The 16,695-nt window shown below is 41.4% G+C and overlaps 2 protein-coding genes across 4 annotated transcripts; one reads left to right on the plus strand and one right to left on the minus strand.

The window, feature by feature from the left end:
- Nucleotides 1–5,461: 5,461 nt before the first annotated feature.
- On the minus strand, nt 5,462–9,019 carry LOC138196470 (sialidase-3-like). The gene is made up of 3 exons (XM_069146529.1): nt 8,689–9,019; nt 8,271–8,510; nt 5,462–8,115 (listed from the first exon to the last, which is right to left on the minus strand). Exons 2-3 carry the CDS (start codon nt 8,493–8,495, stop codon nt 7,108–7,110), a joined length of 1,233 nt encoding a protein of 410 aa, XP_069002630.1. The 5' UTR covers nt 8,496–8,510; nt 8,689–9,019; the 3' UTR covers nt 5,462–7,107.
- Nucleotides 9,020–9,300: 281 nt separating this feature from the next.
- xrra1 (X-ray radiation resistance associated 1) lies at nt 9,301–16,695 on the plus strand. 3 transcript variants are annotated; one of them, XM_069146525.1, is made up of 17 exons: nt 9,301–9,522; nt 10,124–10,269; nt 10,383–10,454; nt 10,541–10,613; nt 10,713–10,810; nt 11,029–11,177; nt 12,049–12,153; nt 12,271–12,386; nt 12,506–12,558; nt 12,661–12,750; nt 12,849–12,942; nt 13,030–13,145; nt 14,046–14,222; nt 14,368–14,515; nt 14,645–14,760; nt 14,859–14,964; nt 15,054–16,694. In XM_069146525.1, exons 1-17 carry the CDS (start codon nt 9,465–9,467, stop codon nt 15,218–15,220), a joined length of 1,884 nt encoding a protein of 627 aa, XP_069002626.1. In that variant the 5' UTR covers nt 9,301–9,464; the 3' UTR covers nt 15,221–16,694. The 3 variants fall into 3 exon arrangements, with proteins under 3 accessions (XP_069002626.1, XP_069002629.1, XP_069002628.1); XM_069146527.1 differs by lacking the exons at nt 9,301–9,522; nt 10,124–10,269; nt 10,541–10,613 and having other exon boundaries at nt 15,054–16,695; XM_069146528.1 differs by lacking the exons at nt 10,541–10,613; nt 10,713–10,810; nt 11,029–11,177; ... (1 more) ...; nt 12,271–12,386; nt 12,506–12,558 and having other exon boundaries at nt 9,303–9,522.

Genomic DNA, 16,695 nt, shown 5'->3' on the forward strand with positions numbered 1-16,695 from the left:
TAAAAGACTATTTGAAGTTCCAAAAAGGTATGAGTTACCAAGCCATGCTTTTTTTTTTTTTAACTGCTTAAAAAAAAAAAAAAAAAAAAAAAAAAAATCAGACCACAGCCTAAGTGTACTCGTGTCATTCTGATAAGTCTGGTGGCTCCTCACCTGAGAGCCTCAAGGTCATTCAAATGGATGGTACAAGAAATATATCACAGCGGTGTCCAGCACTGTCTGTGCTGCTAAAAGAGTAGCGCCCGCTGGGACGCCACACATGCAAACCGAAAACAGGAAACATCTGTGACGCCAACACTGGTAGCCTTCCTGTTACTAGACTCCCAAGTGTCATCATAATGACAGATAAAACATATGTGCAGGAAAATGTTGACTGCCTCACCGCCAACACAGTCGGAGAGAAACAGGTTTCACCGTATGATTCATCCTTTGTGTGAAGAAGCAAATTGGACAAGGTGATGAAAAAGAGAGAGCAAGGAAGAGGCCAGTTAGCCGATAAGCACATTTGAGATCTACCAACCCCCACATCTAATAAAGCACACTTCATACCATGTCTAGATGTTTTTCTCACTGATCTGAAATCTCAAGAAGCCGGTAGCTGCTGCTGTGAGGACACAGATGTCGACTGAAATGTCCTTATTACTGTAATAATGCGGTGGAGCAAGGCAATCCATGTCAGTATGAGCTGAGCGAGCGCTTGTGCATGTATTACCTTTTCACCAATAAAGCTGTGCTCTCAAGATTCTCCAATCCTTCAGCCAACATCAGGATGCTGAGAAGAAACACAATTCACAAACACATTGATGGTAAAGTTCCAAGAACGGAAATAAGCTTCTTCATCGTCCTCCTGATTTGGGTTCCTCATACCATGACCCCAACTCAGCTGTAAGAACCTTATTTTCCAAAAATCAGCAATATCAGATTTTTACTCTATTTATAGCATTCTTTTATTCTATTGAACAAATGATTCAACTATGATTAAGTAAACAAACAAATCATCTCAGATGATACATTTGTTCTCGTCAGCTAGTTGTTCGACTTTTTCTGTCTACTGTGATGTAAATTTGTGCTTAAAAATCCCCCCCAAAAAAATCTGCTTTGATGGTAGATTTGTTCTGAGAAAAAGGCAGTTAGAAGTGTGGTCATGTTCTTCCATCTGTTTAGCAAACAAACAAACAAACAAACAAACAAAAACTCCTTTTAGTGGAAAAGTTGTAACAAAAATATTTGATGTTAGTCATGGTGAAGTTGGCAGAATGAAAAACAACTCAATTATGTGCAGCAAATACATGATCTACGTACAGTCTGACTGTAAATATCCAGGAAATATCTTTGATTGATGTCTTTAAGTTGGCAGCAAACACATAATACAACATCTTTCTAATGTAATTTTAGGTTAGGTTAGGTTAGGTTAGGTTAGGTTAGGTTAGGTTAGGTTAGGTTAGGTAGTTACTTTATTAATCCCCGAGGGGAAAAATTTTTCACTACAGCAGCATACAGAAACAATAAGATAATAATAGAATAATAGATAAGTAATAAAATAGCAGTACAAAATATAAAATATAAAATGCACAGTATATACAGTATATACAATACAGTATATATCTATATATATTATATACATTATGTAATGTTTTGTATCCTGTATTCAAAGTTTGAATAATGATGCAAATGATTTGGTTTTATTGAGATCTTTTAAATTAGGTATCTAAGTCTTCATCTACTGTATTAACATACGTTGGTTTTGATTTTTAACACAACAACTTGTCCAAAAAGTTAATTCCTGACAAGAGGCCACAAAATTGACAACATTTTGCAAATTGACCAGGAGGGGGCGCACAATTGCTTCAAATTCACATTCCTGTTTCTGGTGAAGTGAATGTAAAGACATTCAATACACCTGCTTCACAGCCAGGTGGTCGTGGGAGAAAAGGGAAGATGGTTAGGTTAGGTTAGGTTAGGTTAGGTTAGGTTAGGTTAGGTTAGGTTAGGTTAGGTTAGGTAGTTACTTTATTAATCCCAGAGGGGAAATTTTTTCGCTACAGCAGCATACAGAAGCAATAAGATAATAATAGAACAATAGAAAAGCAATAAAATAGTAGTAAAAAAGCAGTAAAAAATATAAAATATAAATATAAAATGCACAGTATATACAGTACAGTATATATCTATATATATTATATACAAACAACCAAGAAACACAGACAACAGTGTTATTGTTATGTGATGGATTTTGCCAGAGGTGAGTTATTGTATAGTCTAATTGCGGTCGGCAGGAATGATCTCCTGTATCTGTCCTTGTGACAGTGGAGCTGGAGGAATCTTTTGGAGAAAGTGCTCCTCTGTCCCTGCAGCAGGTGGTGGAGAGGGTGGTCAGGATTATCCAATATGGATAATAGTTTGTTCAGCGTCCTCCTCTCCACCACCTTTTCCAGACTATCCAGATTGTAGTCGATGATGGAGCCGGCCTTCTTAACCAGTTTGTTAAGTCTGTTGGTGTCACCGGCTCCAATGCTGCTCCCCCTCTCTCCCTCTCTCCCTCTCTCCCTCTCTCCCTCCCTCCCCCTCCTCCCCCTCCTCTCCCCCAGCAGACCACAGCGAAGTACAAAGCACTGGCCACAACAGACTGGTAGAACATCTCCAACATCTTGCTGCACACATTGAAGGATCGAAGTTTCCTCAAGAAAAAGAGTCGACTCATCCCCTTCTTGTAGACAGCGTTGATGTTGGTCTTCCAGTTCAGTCTGTTGTCATGGAGACACCTAGGTACTTGTACTCCTCAACCATGTCCACCTCCTCTCCCAGAACTCTCAGCGGTTGTGGAGCCGTCGTCTTCCTCCTGAAGTCGACCACCATCTCTCTGGTCTTGGCTACGTTCAGGAGCAGGTGATTTCTTCCCGCCCACTCCACAAAGTTCTCCATTACTGCCCTGTACTCCTCCTCCCGTCCATCCCTTATACACCCGACCACTGCAGAGTCATCAGAGAACTTCTGCAGATGTCAGGACTCTGAGTTGTACTGGAAGTCAGTTGTGTATAAGGTGAACAGGAAGGGGGACAGAACAGTTCCCTGTGGAGCTCCAGTACCACTGACCACCGTATCAGACAGCACACCGCCCGGACGGACAAACTGTGGTCTGCCTGTCAGGTAGTCAGTGATCCAGGAGACGGTGGACGCGTCCACCCCCACCACCCGCAGCTTCTCACTCAGCAGCAGTGGCTGGATGGTGTTGAATGCACTGGAGAAATCAAAGAAAGTGATTCTCACAGAGTCACCGGTTCCATCCAGGTGCGACTGAGCTCGTTGCAGCAGGTAGATGATGGCGTCGTCCACTCCCACATGAGGCTGGTACGCAAATTGCAGAGGGTCCAGTGAAGATTTCACCAGCGGCCTGAGGTGGGCCAAGACCAGCCTCTCCAGCACCTTCATCACATGAGATGTGAGGGCAACCGGTCGGTAGTCGTTGAGGCCAGATGGAGTCATCTTCTTCGGTACAGGAACCAGGCAGGACGTCTTCCACAGCACCGGGACTTCCTCCTGCTTCAGGCTCAGGTTGAAGAGGTGTTGTAAGACCTCAGCCAGCTGGACGGCGCAGGTCTTCAGGACCCCGGGGCTGATGCCGTCAGGTCCGGCAGCCTTGCACTGGTGGAGTCTCTCCAGCTGTCTCCTAACCTGGCCAGTCGTCACAGAGAGGGGTGTGTGTGTGTGTGTGTGTGGGGGGGGGTGTCAAGGTGTCGATGCAGCTCACCAGGGGGGGCAGAGGGGGGAGGCAGCAGAGGTGTTTGGGAGGTGTAAGGTGTGGAGGAGACAGATGAGAGTGGTGAACTAAACCTGTTGAAGAAACAGTTTAGCTCATTGTTCCTCTCCAGGTTCCCCCTGGTTGTCTCTCTCTCCCCTTGAACCCAGTAATCTCCTTCATACCGGTCCACACCTCCCTCACGTTGTTCTGCTGGAGTTTTGCCTCCAGCTTCCTCCTGTAGGAGTCCTTGCACTCCCTCATCTTCTCCTTCAGGTGGCGCTGCACTCTCCTGAGCTCGTCCCTGTCCCCAGACCTGAAGGCTGCTTTCTTCTTATTAAGAAGAACCTTCAGGTCACTGGTGATCCACGGCTTGTTGTTGGGGAAGCAGTGTACAGTCCGGGATGGTACAGTGGTGTGTTCACAGAATTTAATGTATTCTGTGATACAGTCCGTCATGCTGTTGATGTCCTCCCCATGTGGTCCACACAGCACATCCCAGTCCGTGGACTCAAAGCAGTCCTGCAGGGCATCTTTAGCCTCCTGTGTCCACCTCCTCACAGTCCTGGTGGTTACAGGCTGCCTCTGCACCAGGGGAACAAACTTGGGAGTCAGCAGGACCAGGTTGTGATCTGACCTACCAAGGGGGTGAAGGGCAGTAGTACTGTATGCATCCATGGCATTAGCACACAGTAAGTCCAGAGTTTTATTGTTCCGGGTGGGGCAGTTAACATACTGGTGCAAAGTTGGCAGTACTTTATCCAGACTGGTGTGGTTAAAGTCCAGTAACTGCTAAAAATGCACCGGGATGCTTAGTCTGCAGTTTGGACACAGTGGAGTAGATGGTATCCACTGCTGCCTCTGCGTCAGCTGATGGAGGAATGTACACAGCGATAACAATGGCGGAAGTGAACTCCCTTGGCAAATAATGAGGGCGCATCCCCACAGCTAGAAGTTCAATGTCCGGGCTACAGAAACGTTCCTTCACACACACGTGGTCGGGATTACACCACCTCTTGTTCACATAGACTGCAATCCCTCCACCTTTCTTCTTGCCGCTCCGAACAACAACAAGATACACACAGGATGTAGTATGTGACTGAATTATGAAATGCTTTTGTACAGGCCGGCCAAAGAGGGAGACACACAGTTTAAAGCTCTTGAAGTCCTGATGCTCGATGACAACAAACTGAGTCTTCAGCAGCCTCATAAACCTTAAGAGGTCATGATGTGGTTTGAAGTTTGTTTTATAAAACAAAGTTAAGGCAGACTTGTATATCACAAAGTTGGTAGAAATATATGTTAAGTAATATGAATTGTCAATTACAGGCTAAAGTATCTAAATCTTCAGCGAAACTGTATTTCTGAAATACCATACATGCAGCTGATTAATTCCCAAATTCCTTCCCGCCGTCTACACATCTGCTGAATCACATTCTAGCACAAGTCCTTGACATCATTTCAACATGCTGCAGCCCTCCGCCACTGCTGCCTGTGTAGGTAGTGAAAGACTCCCAATAGCGGAAGTTTTTTTTTTCATTGCTGCTTTTAAAACCATATCCGTGTCCTACCTATTATTCTATCCCTTACCCCTGTTTGACAGCTGATTATTGCTCAACTTGTCTTCTTAAGCTTTACCAGTACGACATTAAAAGCAATTGTCACTGCAGTTACTTTGCACTGTGATCAGGAAAAAACAAGTAAAAGCATTGATCAAAAGATGAGTCGGGTGCTCACAGGTTACTTTTATTTTCTACTAAAATACATGTTTCATGCAGGTTTTGTCACTTTTCACAACAGTCAACAGAAAGACAATTAAACTATAGGCAAAGAAGGATGTTAAAATCACTCAATACAATATTTTGTGTGCGCAAATTCCAAGAGGCTTCATTAATAGTGAGGCTTCGTCTGCTGTTACATGCTCTCATTTGATAACCCACACCAAGCCAATCACATCTTGTAACGCAACATAAAAACAAAAAGAGAAAAAAAGCCTGTTCATGAAATAATGCTAAATTTGCAAGAATAGAAAATTTAAAAAAGTAAATAATGTTGTGATATAGTTTTTTAAAATGTATGTAATAAAAATCTGTGTCCGGTAAAAAAAAAAAAAAAAAAAAAAGTAGCCCAAATGCTCAGGACACAGCTCGCAGAAAGTATGTTTTTATTAAAGAGCCAATACTGTAACAACTTAGATTTTCATGTTTTAAAAAGAATTATAAAGCAGGTCGAGGTGCTCTAAATACAGTGAAAGTGTCTAAAAGAGAAATGCACGCAGCCCATGCTCAACAACTTTGATGTTTTAACAAGTCGTTTGGACTTCGGTAAATTTGTGATGTCACAAGCTCCCACTCATGTCCAGCCCTCAGCACGGCCCACCAACCTATCTTTTATGTAGAAGACAACATGGGAGCGAGCATCCTGTAGCGGAGCTATCAAGCTACGTCGGAAGGCAACCTGTACTTGGCCCACAGTTAACCAATCAGTGGAGAAGGTCTTTAAGACACAGACACAAAACAGTCTTTTCTTGGTCGAGCTCCAGAAAAAAAAAGCTTAAGAGAGGAGACGTAAAACTATATTGAAATGGTTGTTGGTACTTTAAACCCGCCAAAAAAATATATCTTCATATGGATGCAAATAAAACGCAGTAAAATTGTAAAATATGGGACCTTTAACTAATTAGCTGTTTTGGAAATAGATATGGTTCAGTTTGGTTGGTCTCTTCATTGATCAGCTGCACGTGAACACAAAAAAAGTTTCACCTTTGCGCTCCAGGTTTATTGCCAACATTACGGCACCCACTGTGATCTACAGAAAAGGTTGTGCACTGACAGCCTAAGTTTTACCAGTGGCGTGTAAAGGCATATGTGAATCAGAGTAAGGAGAGACTGAGCATGGAGGAAAACTCTACGCTCTACTGAACAAGGCCTGCTATGATCGTCATATGAGAGTAAAAAGAGGTAGGCAAATTCTCGTCACAGCTCACGGAGTACAGACCGTTTAATAAAAATGCAGAAATGGCTATGAAGTGCTTATCAAACATGCCACAAGCCTGTTTCCAAAATGACAGTCCAGCACAGCATGCTTAAAATCAACCTTCCCCCAAGCCTATTAAAAAATAGTTTCCTTCCTTATACAACTGGTTGCATATTAATAATATTAATACTGTAATTACTTTTTCATGTAAACGAGGAGACAACAAAACACACGACTCACGCATGCATCGTCATCTCCAGAATGTAGAACAACAGTAAACACGGACAGATGTTGCTGCACAGCATATTAAGTGGCTTTTGTTTGGATTTTATTTTTTACTTTGCAAGAGAATGTTAAGAGAGCTTTTGTTAATACAGAAATAAAACAACCGCACTTCAGCGCATTTTCTTTTCTTTCTTGCTGCCTGCCTGCTTGACATCATTGAGGGAAAACAACATGAACACAATCTGCTCATGTTCCTTTTCTTTCTCGCACTCCAGCAGGCAAGCAAACTGATCCTTGTCCCCGTTGTAAGCTAGGTCCGAGTAGCCGCTGGGCCCTTTGTGGACAATCATGGGCTTGTCCCATCCAGAGGAGTGCAGGGGAGATCGGTTCAAATATACGCCCATGTCCTTCCTTCTGCACTTATTAGTTGGGTGCATGAAGAGGAGCCAGGTTTGCGTGTCGGGTGACAAGATGGACGTGCTGCAAGCTTTGCTTTCAGTGTCATCGTTGGGGACAAATTCAGGAGCGGGGAAGCCGATGACGCTGCCTTGACAGCCAGAACGTTGCTCCACCAGCTCCCGGGCTATGTGGGGTTTGTCAAAATAGACGCCACTGTTTTCACTCAGGGCCTCGCATCGGTATCTTCCACTTTGACGGGCGTTGCAGTAAAGATGACTCCTGCCCTCGTGGTCTATGATCTCTGCCATTTCACATTCACCCGACTTCTTTTGAAGCATCTTACCGATACGCCATGTCTGTCCAAAGTCCTCGCTGTATATCGAGAGTGCGCGCGGGTAGACTGTGCGAGGAATTGGGACCCTACAGCATCTGTACGGGACATAATAGGCGTAGGCGGGGATGATCAATCTGCCGTTCTCCAGCTGGACACCGTGACCAGGACCCACAGCGAATGTGGCCCACTTGGAGATGGCTTCGCCAATCACGCTCTCTGTTAAGTCTGTGGTTTGACTCCACGTTTTCCCATCATCGCTGCTGCTAACGCAGCAAAGGCGCGTCTTGTTCTTACCCGTCATGATCTGCCTCTTCTCGGTGATGTTTCTCCAGACGCAGATGAAAAACAAAAACAGCGTTTTGCTGTGTTTTTCATACACTGGACAAGGATTCATGGTGCGGCGGTCTGGCAGGCACGCCGTCGTCAGCTCCTGACTCGACGACCACTGGAAAAACACGACAAAAAGACAACATTTTAAAAAAAGATGCGCACAGATCACGTCGACCGTTATTAAAGCAAAGGCCAATCGGTTTGTTATCGAGCGGGAATAATACAAATTTCCCTCTGAGGGATTAATAAAGTATCTATCTGTCTAATAACCTGAACAGATCCATCTTCTTTCAGCGTGCCCCTTCTCATTACAAGCCTTTTGGCATCATGGTCAGCGGTTGAGGATCTTTTCTCTGCAAAGGCGAGGAAGGTGTGACAGTGGCTCAGGTAGATGAGAGCAGGAATTCTGTACGTGATCCCACTTGGCTCCTTTTCAAACAAAGTTGTTTTGGCTGGTTCCTCTCCGCTGCCACTCTTAGATGGCCTGTTCCCCATTGTGGATCAGAGGTCCTGTGAATAAAATAAAATACAAATAAAAAAAAATGCTCCAAATGGATGACTCGCCTTAGCTTGTTTCATAGTGTTGCTTTAACAACCTGTGAAGAGTTCACAGTCCAGCAGCTCCTCACAGACACAGACCGGTGCGTTGACACAAACCTAAACTGTACGTGCGCAGCAAAGCCCTTACCTTCACTTGTTAGTCTTCGCATGTGCTCTTCTTGATCTTTCCGTGAACTGCATTATACCGTGCAAATGCACACACAAAAACCCAAGGACCTCTGATGTTCACGACACTGGAGCTGTGGGTTCATTAGAAACGAAGATGGCACTGAAACGAGAGAAATATCCGCAATCGCTTCCGTGTTCATTGAGACGCTTCCTCACTGAAAATCTTTTGCCACGTATTTTCTTCAAATAAACACAGGACGCACGAGGTTTCCAGGAACAGTTAAAGAAGTCTAACGAAGACTCAAAAACAACCACCCACTGCAGTGAATCCTCACGCATGCGCACTGTGGTCAACTTAGATCAGAAGATAACTCGTATACAGTTTAAACCCAACACGGGTCAGAAGAAAAAGAGTACTGGAGAGTAACTATTTACCAAATATTGTCTGCTGTATAATTGCAACCATTGAATATAATGTCTTTAAATACTTTAGGTCAGCAAAGAGGAGTACTATCTCATCATGGTAATTGGTTTTTGACCAGCGAGGCTCACGGGTCTCTTCCGCTTTCCTTTGTAAAGACCTCTGAGCATTACTGCCCCCTGCTGGACGGCATGGGCAGAGCTCGTTTTTATATGCTGTTGCTAGGCTACAGAGCACTACAGTGTCGCTCAGGATCAAATGTATTGATCAGGAGGCTGGACGTGAAGCGTAATGGACCATTCTTAACAACTTTACGCTTTTTCCCGATAAATGGATAACAACAAGGATGACGTCAGCTTCCTATAAATGTGGTGATGGACAGAACTGTCCTCCCAAATGTTTCCCATCAAGGACATCGCAGAAGGAAAGACGGTGGGTTAAATCATGGAGGCTGAAGAAATTCGGAAACAACAAAAATAAATAGCCTTTAAGACCACAACCAAAAAAAATACAAGAACTATTAATATAATGCTGGAAATAATGTGATGTATTACTCCAGAAAAAAAAAAAAAAAAGAATAAAAGTTCAGGCAATGTTAATGGTTACTTGAAAAATGGTTTGTGGAGTTATAATGCCTGTAGAAAGTATATCTTATAAGCGAGTAATACACTTCAGTAAATATCTGATCCTGAACATATATAGGCACATTTGTCAGTTCTATAAATTCGTGCAGAAATACAAGTTGTTTTTTTTTGCACCATAGATGATAAAGTTGCAGAGTTGATCGACAGAAAATGTATTCGCACTTATCAAATAAAGATGAAAAATGTGCTTTTATGTCATTTATTTTGAAGAATAAATGTTTTGAAATGTCAGTGGGACAAAACCAGTCATTTAAAAATCAACCTGACCGGAAAATAATATAACAAGCAAATTGATTGAATGATAATCAAGCAAATATTCTGAATTAAAATCCATACAGAGGATGATTGCACGTGTGAAACTGACATGCTTTGAGTCATTTTTCTTTTAGGGTCTGGTCACTGGCTCCTGGCTTACCAAAAGGAGGAGGAGCAGAGATACAGGAATGTGAACCGAAGAATTAAAGCGACCTTTGGAAACTGTGAGAACAGGACGCCTGATGGACCTCGTGGTGTCATATTAGATGAACTCTTGCTGGTAAGAAATCTAGAAATCCATAGAATCTGAATAAAAAAAAAAAAAAAAAGAAGAAAAGAAAACCAGATCAGTTTCCAACCGGTTTCACTTTTTTTTTTTTTTTTTTTTTGTAGCTCCAGTTGCACTGTGTCGACCATCCATCCAAGCTCTGCTTTGTTGACGTCAGTGAGAAGAGACTGACTTCTGTAAGAGGCATTTTTCACATTTCAGTCAAACTTATTTGGTCGTCCGTTGGTAAAAACAATTCATCAGTTCCCCTCATTGTGCGCAGGTCAAGTCAGAAGACTTCAAGGTGTTTGTTAATGTAGCTTACATCGATGCTTCCATTAATTCCCTCTCTTTAGGTGACTATTCATACATATCGTACCATACAGATTCACCCGCAGTGTGATTATGTGCTTCTTGCCAAAAGATATCAGAAATTGTTTGTTGTTTTTCTGCAGGATCTTTTAGCAGTTTTGTGTCTTTGAGAGAACTTAATCTGTCTTTAAACGGCATTTGCAACATGGCATTTTCTGCTGCTGACTTCCCTTACCTCGAGGTAAGATGATATACTTATTAAATGTATACCTGATACTGGGCACTGCTGTATACTTGAGCAAAGTTGATGATGAGAAAGGGAGGGTGGCATTTTTTTTTTAATGAAATTGGTGCACAGATAATTAAGAGAATTTGTAAGAGAGTGCTATCCTTTATTGTTTTTTTTTGTCTTCTGAATGTCGTCATGTTGGTCTAATTACTGTATTTTAATTCTCACAGCTTTTGGATTTGTCCTACAACAGTGTATCAGCTGTTGATATTGTTTCCCTCGGTCGCCTTCCACTTCTTAAAGTCCTTCATCTGACTGGAAATAAGCTTCTTCATCTTCCTCCTGATTTGGGTTCCTCATACCATGACCCCACTCAGCTGTAAGAACCTTATTTTCCCAAAAAATCTGCAATATCAGATTTTTACTCTATTTATAGCATTCTTTTATTCTATTGAAAAAAATTATTCAACTATAATTAAATAAACAAAAAAAAAATCATCTCAGATGATACATTTGTTCTCGTCAGCTAGTTGTTCGACTTTTTCTGTCTACTGTGATGTAAATTTGTGCTTAAAAATCAAAAAGAAAATCTGCTTTGACGGTAGATTTGTTCTGAGAAAAAGGCAGTTAGAAGTGTGGTCATGTTCTTCCATCTGTTTAGCAAACAAACAAACAAACAAACAAAGAAAAACTCCTTTCAGTGTAAAAGTTGTAACAAAAATATTTGATATTAGTCATGGTGAAGCTGGCAGAATGAAAAACAACTCAATTATGTGTCTTTAACAGCAAATACATGATCTACGTACAGTCTGACTGTAAATATCCAGGAAATATCTTTGATTGATGTCTTTAAGTTGGCAGCAAACACATAATACAACATCTTTCTAATGTAATGTTTTGTATCCTATATTCAAAGTTTGAATAATGATGCAAATGATTTGGTTTTATTGAGTTCTTTTCAATTAAGTATCTAAGTCTTCATCTATTGTATTAATATACGTTGGTTTTGATTTTTAACACAACAACTTGTCCAAAAAGTTAATTCCTGACAAGAGGCCACAAAATTGACAACATTTTGCAAACTGACCAGGAGGGGGCGCACAATTGCTTCAAATTCACATTCCTGTTTCTGGTGAAGTGAATGTAAAGACATTCAATACACCTGCTTCACAGCCAGGTGGTCGTGGGAGAAAAGGGAAGACACACACAGGATGTAGTATGTGACTGAATTATGAAATGCTTTTGTACAGGCCGGCTGAAGAGGGAGACACACAGTTTAAAGCTCTTGAAGCCCTGATGCTCGATGACAACAAACTGTCCTCCGGAGTCTTCAGCAGCCTCATAAACCTTAAGAGGTCATGATGTGGTTTGAAGCTTGTTTTATAAAACAAAGTTAAGGCAGACTTGTATATCACAATGGATCGCAAAGTTGGTAGAAATATATGTTAAGTATTATGAATTGTCAATTACAGGCTAAAGTATCTAAATCTTCAGAGAAACTGTATTTCTGAAATACCATACATGCAGCTGATGAACTGTTCAAAACCTGTGGATTTTACTGAAAAACAAGAAGAAGAGGAGGGAGTTGGTAAATGTTCAGCATCTGCTTGATGCGTATCATTAACTTCGTTTTGAACCTGCGAGTCAGAATATGTTCAATTTCCTCAGAAAAATATTGACTTTGCCATTTTTATTTCTTCAATCCAGCCATTACGAAGTCAAATCCAAACACTGATAAACATTTGAAGAAACTTTCACAGGTAGTGAAATCTCCAGTCTGTGTTATAGATGCTCTGTTTCTATGTTTTTTTTCCTCAGTTCAGCTCTTCACATTAAACGTGTCTGTCTTGTGTCCACCTTAGATGTTTCACGAAGACATCTGGGAGGAGTTCAGTCACGGTTCCGATTTGCCACTACCAGAACTTCAGTTCCTAAATTTAGCTGACAACAAGGTGTGCTGCTATTTCATATGAATAAATCAGCTATGACCTTTTTTAAAAAATTTTTTTATAATGAACTATAATGTATCTTATCAGTGGTTTGCCCTCAGATTGCTGAGGAGGAAGCACTGGTGGCTGCTACTCTTTTCCCAATGCTTCGTGAAATTGATATTCAGTCCAACCCTCTCACCACAAAGCGGAGAGGTAATCTTCCTCTATTAAAAGGCAGTTTTTAAAGAGTGGTTCAGAATTTCTGAAATCCCCTTCTCGTCTTTTTTTAATCGAACACAGGAGAGCCTCCCTTACTGAGCTACATCCGAGAGAGACTGGGCATAACAACAAAGAGGAAGAAGACACAAGAAGCTGTGAAGCTCCCACTGAAGGTGTTGACTAATCCAAGATGGAAGGTTCGATCTGTTTTGCATCATTAATGTTGTCTAATCACGACTGTCCAGGTTTTGCTATATGAAAGTTACTCTACTTGAGTGATGCTCTTGCACAATCTGAGCAAACATGACACAGACAGTCTCTAAGATCACAATAAATTACTGCCTCGTGTTCTCATGCTTCTACCAGTCAAGTTGCATTTTACTGCCGTATCTGTCCAGATGTATGTAGACTGAAGGGATATTTGTGTGTTTACATACTGAACCAATAAAGCTGTTTCACAGCAGACAATACTTCAAATATGCTTGTAGATGTTTCTGCACAGATGCTGCGATTTCTAACCGTGCATGCTTCACACACATCTTTAACCCGACAGCACAGAAGATCTATGCAACCACAGCAGTTTAACAGTGACCTCTGACCTTTGACCACCAAAATGTAATTACTTCATTGTTGAGTCCAACTGAACATTTGTGCCACATTTTGAAAATGTTCATTTGGGCATTCCTGAGATATGGCCGTCACAATAATGGGACAGATGTCACATCACAGTAACCTTTGACTACAAAATCTAATCAGTTCATCCTTGAGTCCAAGAAGTGAACGTTTGTGCCAAATGTCAAGAACCCCCCCCCCCCCCCGCTCCCCCCTGCCTCCCGCCTCCCAAAAGGCGATCTTAAGTTATGACGTTCACAAGCCTGAATAGGATGAATGTAAGCTGACAACATGGCTGCGTCTTTTCACGGCGTGGAGACATAACAAAGACGGAGCAATAGCAGGATGCAGATAGCAGGCGTCTTTTTTAGGACAAACTGGAGTCATGGACAATTGGACAGAAAGTGATGTCTGACTATAATTGACTCTGTGAAGCTCAATTTGCATAAACAATTCTTTATTTTTGTCACATTTGTGTATGACAGGTACACAAAAAAATCCCCAAGGTGTCAAAGAATCCATTGTTAATGAATACAACTCGTGCTGCACAAATTCAGACTGACAAAAGTGAAGTGGTTGTCAAGAGAACAAGAGGATCTGAGGGCAAGGAGAGCAGTGATCCGGCTATCCATGAAAATACAGAGCACTTCTTTATTACGCAGGTATGTGCTCGTCTTGTTTTCAAGGTTCTTCTTTCAAGGTTCTACATACAAGTCCTTTGTCTCAACATTTAAATCAATTTTCTCTCTTTACCAAGTGTTATAGTGAAGTTTTATGAATGTTTCGTGAATGTTATTTCTTGCTCAGACTGCAGATGCACCCGAGTTTGAACGCGATGTTCCATCTGAGGAGAAAGAAACTGCAAACAACGAGGAGCCAACGAGTCCTGAACAATTCACCTGCTACAAAATGTCGACGGATGCAAAACCAAATCCCAATGCCTCAAAGCTCGTTGGTGAGGAGTGAGGAATGTAGTTTCACATGCAGCTATTTATGTTTTTGCACACTGTCCTCAAGCCCTGAAACGTTTGACTGTACGGTCGTCCCACAGAGAATACCAATGCTCTTTCTTTTCTCTCAACAGGAACACAAACCGCTGTTAGGATGCCAGAGCATGCACAGAAGAAGCTGAATGTTTACAGAGACTCAAAACCAGAACTTGATAGCATCCAGACGCCAAACGGAGAAAAAGAGAAAAGGGTTTGATGTTCAAAAATTTGCATCCGCATTCATATAATTACTGTCAAATTAAAATGAAACCTGCAGTGCTATCACTTTCATGTTATTTCTGTGCACAGATTAAGAAACTGCCACCTTTGAAACCAATAAAGCAGCCGGCTGAAAGGGTGGATGAAATGATGAAGGTGATGAAAGAGAATACAACAATAAAAACAGTCCCCTTGGGTATGCACAGGTCTTATTTACATAAAATGAATCTCAACTAATTTAGCTTTCATGACTTCTCTTTAAGTTACACTTTGTTTTCTGTACAGCTGTTGTCCTATGCGGTGCAGGCGTTAACAAAGAGGAATACAAGGAAGCTCTGTCACTGCTGAGGGAGTTGAAGACAAAGTACAAAAGGGTCCATAAGAAAACAATGGAACGAGCAGCCAGGCAGAGTCTGACGGAGACCAAAACAGAGCTGAACCTCCACCTGTGAAGATGCTTAGCTGTACTGTGATTTCTTTTTGGCTTAAATAACTCTATTGTTGGTGTTGTTGGTTTGAATGGAAGTGATGAGATAAAGGAACCCCACGTCAAAAATAATGATAAAAAAAAATGTGGTTGTGAATCTTATTTTACAACATACACGGATTCCTTATAGCCAACACAGAGCTCCCTGTAAAGACAAATTTTGGAGGCTAACCAACGAGAAACCTGCATGTCACAGTGTACAGTATAATTATGTATCAATGTTATCTTTAACTAAAGAGTTCACGAGACTCAAGCAGATGCAAGTGCCAGTAGTCGTTCCTGTGAGACTGATGGTTTTGAGCAGCTGCTCCACCGCTGCCATGACCAGAATCTATCCTGCATGCATGCAGGGGATTCATCAGTGTGGACAAATTAAAAGGTGACAAGTTCAGTTTTACAGAAAGCCAGTTTAAACTTTATGTAGACAGTTTTAGCTTCATTAGTCTCCCAAAAAGTTTATACTTTTTCAGCAATTTGTTGTAATGTCTTGTAAGCCTCCACCCTGCTGAAGTGTTCTTCATAGCCGTAACAGAAAAAAACACACGAATTTCACAAATGTCACTCATTTTTTTTATTGCAATATCCTCTTGATATGCAGATTTACTGTTTTCAACCTTTGACAAATTGTACCTTTAGGACAAAACAAGTAGGAAGCTGAAGGTCCTACGTTAGGACCTGCAAGTTTTTGAAAATAACGTACACCCTCTCGTCATTGTAAATCAGGTATTGTCAGTGGACGTGGTGCACTTTTTGTTGCGCTTTATTCCTCTTGTTAATGAACTGGCTGTAAACACGTTAGTATTTGGAGGAGCAGCAGTCGTTTGCGGCTTTGAACAGATCTTTCCAGTTCAGCATGATTAATGGTCTGTCACAAAAACAATTCCACATTACATTAAGAGATGAATCATGCTGCCTGACGACACCAACAGTAGATGTGCCATATATCACTACAAGCTATTTAAAATTTCTAGTCATGTTCTGTTTTTGTAGATTATTCCACTTTTGGTCTCACAGTCTCTTCCGTCATATGATTTCCATTATTTGTCTTCAGAGCAGCTTGCAGATGTGGAATGCACGCTCAGCCTCGGTGGAATAAATCAATAGGCACTCTGCAAATATGTCATGCAGAGATTCTGCAATTTTACCCTCATGTCTCCCTGCTTCTATATGTATCGAATGATAAATGATACAAATATAAACTGCATACACTAAGCAAGGTGCTGACTGTATACAACCAGCAGATACTTTATGGTTTCCTGTCTTTAGTTCACTATCATGTTCTCATTTTCATTTTAAGTGTTCCATTAATATATTATTAGGATACTTACAATTTTTCTTTCAAATTGTTGCAAAGCCATTTGTAGTTGAGATGATTACATTGCTATTATATTTATTATATCTCTCTTTAAAATCCCTCGGACACAGGTTCAGCTCCTTGTT

The sequence above is a fragment of the Embiotoca jacksoni genome, unplaced genomic scaffold, assembly GCF_022577435.1.
Source record: "Embiotoca jacksoni isolate LCO1_2020_lvr unplaced genomic scaffold, fEmbJac1.0.p SCAF_13, whole genome shotgun sequence".
Classification (NCBI taxonomy): Eukaryota; Metazoa; Chordata; class Actinopteri; family Embiotocidae; genus Embiotoca; species Embiotoca jacksoni.